The 6,054-nt window shown below is 33.0% G+C and overlaps 1 protein-coding gene across 1 annotated transcript; it reads left to right on the forward strand.

The window, feature by feature from the left end:
- The first annotated feature begins 233 nt into the window (after nt 1–233).
- LOC107931683 (heat shock factor protein HSF24-like) lies at nt 234–1,978 on the forward strand. Its single transcript, NM_001327335.2, is given in 2 exon segments — nt 234–485; nt 1,110–1,978. Coding segments are annotated over 2 exon segments (888 nt in total). The 5' UTR covers nt 234–281; the 3' UTR covers nt 1,794–1,978.
- Nucleotides 1,979–6,054: the final 4,076 nt, after the last annotated feature.

Genomic DNA, 6,054 nt, shown 5'->3' on the forward strand with positions numbered 1-6,054 from the left:
CAGAAAGTAAAAGCTTGGTGTTGTTACTAATGGAAACTGATACGATCAAACCCTGCGATAACGTTGTTCATTCTCGATTCTTCCTTTCTGGATTTTATTGCTGGGGTTGGGAATTCTTGACTGCTCTGCTTCTCTTTAGTTGTTCTGCCTAAAAACGACCAGGTTTTTCAATTTGTTCTTCCTTTTTACTTTTGTAATCATAATTTTTTGTTAGAATCTTTTTTTTGGGGGGTTTTACGTGTACTTTGGGAGGGATTTGATCAATCGGAAAGTCGGAAAATATGGCGCAAAGGTCAGTTCCGGCGCCGTTCTTGATCAAAACGTACCAGCTGGTGGATGATCCGATCACCGACAATGTGATTTCATGGAATGAAAACGGCACGTCTTTTGTCGTTTGGAAAACTGCTGATTTTGCAAAAGATTTGCTTCCCAATTATTTCAAGCACAACAACTTTTCCAGCTTTGTCCGTCAGCTCAACACTTACGTAAGTAATTTCTTTTTTTTTTAATTATGCTTAAATTTAAGATTTAGTCCTTATACTTGGTTTAATTTGCTTGCTTTATAACATAACACCATTAATTATGGATTTAAAAAAAATCCTTTTTTTAAATGTTGGAATGATTTTTTTAAAGAAAACTTCGCAAGAGCATTTTATTCGCAATGGTTAAGCTATGTTATGAAGTGAAGGGACCAAATTATGAGAAAGTAAAATATAAGATTAAATTCAAAATTTAAGAAATAGTAATAGGATGAAAACTAAAAATTGACATTAATAAGTTATAAGGTAGACCATTTCTTTAAGGAAAAAGATGGGTAATTTCTTTAGGATTTTTTCTATTTAAAGGAAGTGAAATTGATTGGATTGTTTTAAAAAAATAATAAAAGTTGGAATAATAGGGTTGATTATGATAGGGATTGGTGAACTAATTTAAGGAATTAATTAATCCTTTAACCACTCAAATTGTAATTGTTTGTTTTAAAGAAAGGGATTTACTTGCAAATTGATTTCCAACCACAAAATATTAGGTGAGGGGTTAGAACCGTCTTTTGACTTTTTTCAAGCAATCGTACGGACTGTTAAAAAAATGAATTTGCCGTTTTATTACAGGGATTTCGAAAGGTTGTTCCAGACAAATGGGAATTCGCGAACGAGAACTTCAAGCGAGGGCAAAAAGAGCTCTTGTCCGAAATCCGTCGCCGGAAGACGGTGACAACATCGCCGGCTAATAATCCGGCGAACGGGAAAACGTCTGGTGCCGGAGCTTCCTCCCCTACTAACTCCGGTGAGGACCTAGGGTCAACTTCCACGTCGACATCACCGGAATCGAAGAATCCGGGATCGGTGGAAACGACGCCGGCAGTGAACACGAATCAATACGCCGATCTATCAGACGAGAACGAGAAGCTGAAGAAGGATAATGAGATGTTGAGCTCGGAGCTGGCGCAAGCCAAGAAGCAATGCGACGAACTGGTCGCGTTTTTAACCGAGTGCGTGAAGGTGGGGCCCGATCAAATCGATCGCATCATGCGGCAAGGAAACGGTGGTTCCACCCTTGAAGGCGACGATCTTGGCCGTTTCTACGGCGTCGATGACAACGACGATGATGAAAAAGGTGGCGGCGAAGATGGAAACGGAAGTTTGAAACTGTTTGGGGTGTGGTTGAAAAGCGCGGGAAAAAAGCGGGCCCGCGAGGAGAAAATTGTGTACGGTGGGCCACACGCTAAAGAGATGAAGACCGTTGATTTTCGCCACGTGGCTTTGATGATGAAGAGCGGCAAGGTTTGCAACTGAGCCGGTCCTCATCGACAGCAAGGAAGTTGATTTCGTACAAATATAACTAGGATTAAATAAAAAGTTTTTTTGTTTTTTGGATAAAATATTTAATATATGGGTGGAAGTGTTTTCTTAACTTTAGAAGCGTGGTTAAAAATTGTCAAATGTATTTAATTAATATTTAAAAATAAAAATATATAATTAAATATATGACAATTTTTTAATCATACTTATAAAATTTAAAAATTCCACCTTAAGTCTATTAAATATTAATCCATCTATTTTATAATTTTAGTAACAATATGGTAGTAAATATTTTTTAGAAATAAATAAAAACAAACAGACATGAATTTGTAATTTTATAATTTCCTTTTCTAAAGTTAGGTGGGTCAATTAGTCAGCAATTGTGGGAGGCAAAAATCAAAGGCAAATGGGTCATTCAACTTTGCCCTGTTGTTACAAAATTGTTGTTTCCTTTTTCAATACTATATGTTTAATAGATTGTTCCACTTTTCAATTCCATTTTTTAATTTATGACTTTACTTAGTACAAAATATGGAAATGAGTAAATATAGAAAATTTGTTAATCAAGTGGTATTGCCTTTCTCTAAAGAGGTAACGTTGTTAAATTTTGTTGACTTAAAAAAAGTAGCACCACAAAATTAACAGAAACCAACCATTTATAGACAACAAATTAGCAAACATTATTAGCTGTTCAAATTCATGTGTTTCCCAACAAATTGGACTAACTTTTAAATTTTTATAAAATATGAAGATTAAATTTTGATAAATCAAAGTAAACCCACTATCTTAATTCATTTATAATATTTTAAGTTAATTTTTTGCAATTCATCATTCAGAATTGTAAAAAAAAGTTTGCAACTTATATCTAATTGCAAACGGAATTCAAAGATAAATTGATATAATTATTTTTACTGAAGTTGTAACAACTTTTTGTAGAATGAAAATTTTTAATTCTTTGTTTAAATGTAAGGGTGTAAATGGAATATTGGTGTTTGTAAGTTATTTGAGTTTAACTAAAAAAATAAATTTAATTTGGTAACTATTGAGTCGACCTTTAACTATCGATTGAGTAAAATTCAAGTTTAAAAATACTTGTTCTAATAAATTGTGAGTCTTATCAAACCTTTCATTTTTAATATATATTTTAAATGTTTTTATATTATTAAATTATTTTATCATCTTTAATATATATTATTAACCTTAAATTTAATTATATGACTAAAATTGAGGTTGAATATGCACAAGTTTTATCCAACTCAAGTTAGAGCTTAAATATGAAAATTCTTAATCAAACATAATTAGTGGTCAGCACTTATTTGATGCGAAATGTTAATGGGTTTTTATAAGTTTTTATTCACTATTAGTACATTAATTTAAAACACAAAGTATATTATAACTTTTATTTCAAGCATCAAAAGTACAATTTTAATTAGCACATAAATATGACTTTTCTTTTAAAAAAAAATTAAAGGTAACTAGAAAGCACATCTCAAGGCCTTCATGAACTTATGCATATGAAGTAGAGGCGAAGCTAGAACAATTTTTTAGGAGAGCGAATGAAATTTTAATATATTATAGTCTATATTTTTATAATTTTTAAAAGATTAAATCAAATTTTTATAATTTTAGGGGGCCAAAGTACAATTTTACCTTTGCTAATTTAAAAATTTTTAAAAAATTATTTTACATTTTAGGGGGCCGGGACCCATGTTAGTCCCCTCTAGATTCGCCACTGTGTGAAGCTTAAAAGAGGAAGAATCCAAAATTAGTTATAACACCGACAATGTAACACCTCAAACTTCTTAGACATAAAATTGTGCAAGTTTGTTAAGTAAGTTGATTTGATTAGGTGGTTAAATATTTTGTAAGTTTACTCAAGGTTTCGTGTTCGAATTTCAATATCTGTAAGTTGGGAATATTTTTCCTTTTGTGTCGTTATTAGTAGTAGAGTTTTGCTAGAGTTTGGATTCTTGGTGGTTAGTTGTGATAGTAGATTGATAGGTTGTTAAAATCTGTTTTTTATTTTTTGTTTTTTTATAAAATAACTACAAGATAATTCCTTCATTTTTTTTTCTTTTTTTTTGGTCAATACTGCTCCCTTGCTTAGTTTCTTACCTTCCCACTACCATTCAAATTCTCCCTTTTTGCTATCACTGCTACTTTTTTTTCGTTCTTTTGTTTTATTTGCTTTTCAATTGGCTTTTGGGTTGGTCTTGTTCTTGCGGCATCTGTCAAGATTATTCTTTCTTTCTCTTGTTCTTTTCATTTCTATTTTGTTGGTTCTTTAATTCCGTGGGCAATTTCTTGTTCGTTGCTTAAGGGCCATTCGGACGCTGATCTTGTAGGGTGTTATTGGTGAGTTTTGGGTTCTTTACTTGTCGTGAGTAATTCGGGGTTTTGATTTAGTTATTTAATTGTTGGATATGGTATTTCGTGATTTAAGACCGTCTAGTATTAAAGGCTTTGGGGATTGACTTGGATTTTCCTTATGATGAAATTTTATTTATTATGGAATCTTTCGTTTTAGGAGAATAGTGTGTGGTGATAAACGATCCTCCAGCAAATTAAGTTCTTGCAGGAGTTGCTGCAAGTTGCCGTAAGTGCTCGTTATTGATTTAGGGATTGTTTTCTTGAGAAAAGAGTGAATTTAAGTGGAAATCTTTGTGCTAAATCGAAGTCATAAACATTTAGTTTTGATGCCGTTTGTAGGGTTTTAAGTGTTCAGTTGTGTGGTGGATCAATCTCGCTATCAAGTGTGTGAATTCGACCCAAAAACTTGATTTAATCACTAAATTGGGCTGTTTTTCGAAATTGTCAAGTGTCACACAGTGGTGTGTGCAGGTTGCGTGACTGACTGTGTGTTGCCACACGACTATGTGGTAGGCCGTGTGTGTGTGTAGCTTTTACAGGCCATGTGGGTAGGTTGTGTGGGACACACTACCATGTGTGATTTTTTGTAGATCGTGTGGACCAACAGGCTGGCTTTTTGGGCCGTGTAGGCCTTTTTGCCCAATTTTAGGGCTTGGTTAGGGGCTGTTTGAGGGACTCAAAATTTGGGTTTGTAGGCATCATATGGGGTCGGAAAGGCCTAAGTTCAAGTACGTAAAAGTATATGGATAAGCTTAAGAAGTATGTTAAGTAGGAAATGTTACCATTAAATCATGTGTTATTTTATGATTTTATGTAAATATGTAAGTATGCATGATGTATGGTTTATGATATATGTAAGTATGATATATATATTTATATGATTATGGTTTGTTTGTGTTTCAGGGTGGGTTATGATATGATAAAGGAAGTGTTATGTGGCAATTTATACTGCAATTATGGCGGCTAGACCGCAAATTTATGTATGGCAGCTCAGCTGCAATTATATGAGTGGCACACCGCCACCTATTAGTGTGATTGGATGGATGGATGATAGCATGTTTTTTTTTTAATATTTTATGTGTTCAAATCAATTAATTCTTGAAATAATTCTTGTTAAATTGGTGATTTTGTGTTTAAATTTTGTTAGGAATGAAATTAAGATGTTTTTAATTCAAAGACAAGTAGAAAAGGATTAAAGTGGAACATGAGCAATAGAAGAGGGGCCAAATGAAAATTTTGGAGACATTTAAAGGCTAATCAGATTTTTTGACTTTGTAAAAGCCATATTTAGAAAAGAAATTTGATATTTTATTTCATATAATTAGGAGGTAGATGGGTTAGCTAATTTTAGTATATGGTTTGTGTATAAATAGGATATATGATGGACCTGAAAAAACACACCTTGAATACTTGAAAATAGAATTGAATTTTTTTTCCTTTCCATTTCATGTGTCAGTAGCCACCTTTTTCATAAGCATTCTGTATTTTTTTTCATTTCATATTTCTTTGCTTTTACAAATTTGTTTAATTACTTCCCAAGTCCCTTTCCCTTTCCATTTTTCACCATTTCCATACACCAACCAAGAATGATTAGTTTCATGCTTCATTAAACTTCCAACTTAGCTTTAGACCGATATTCTTTTTGGTCAAGAATCGTGAGAAATGAATCCGTATTAAAAAATCTTTCATAACAGTATTCACCATTTCTCCGGAATATGGGATAGTACGAAGCCGCCCCTTAAAGTTAATTTGATTTCAACACAAAGTGCACGTTGGTTTAGAGTCATTTTGGCATACAGTTGGGAAGACGAGTCAGCCATGTTGTATTTGGATTCTTGTGAACAAATTGGCTTGTCTGGCAGGGTCATCCTAGTGAGATTTTTAT

This window comes from Gossypium hirsutum, chromosome A02, assembly GCF_007990345.1.
Source record: "Gossypium hirsutum isolate 1008001.06 chromosome A02, Gossypium_hirsutum_v2.1, whole genome shotgun sequence".
Taxonomy (NCBI): Eukaryota; Viridiplantae; Streptophyta; class Magnoliopsida; order Malvales; family Malvaceae; genus Gossypium; species Gossypium hirsutum.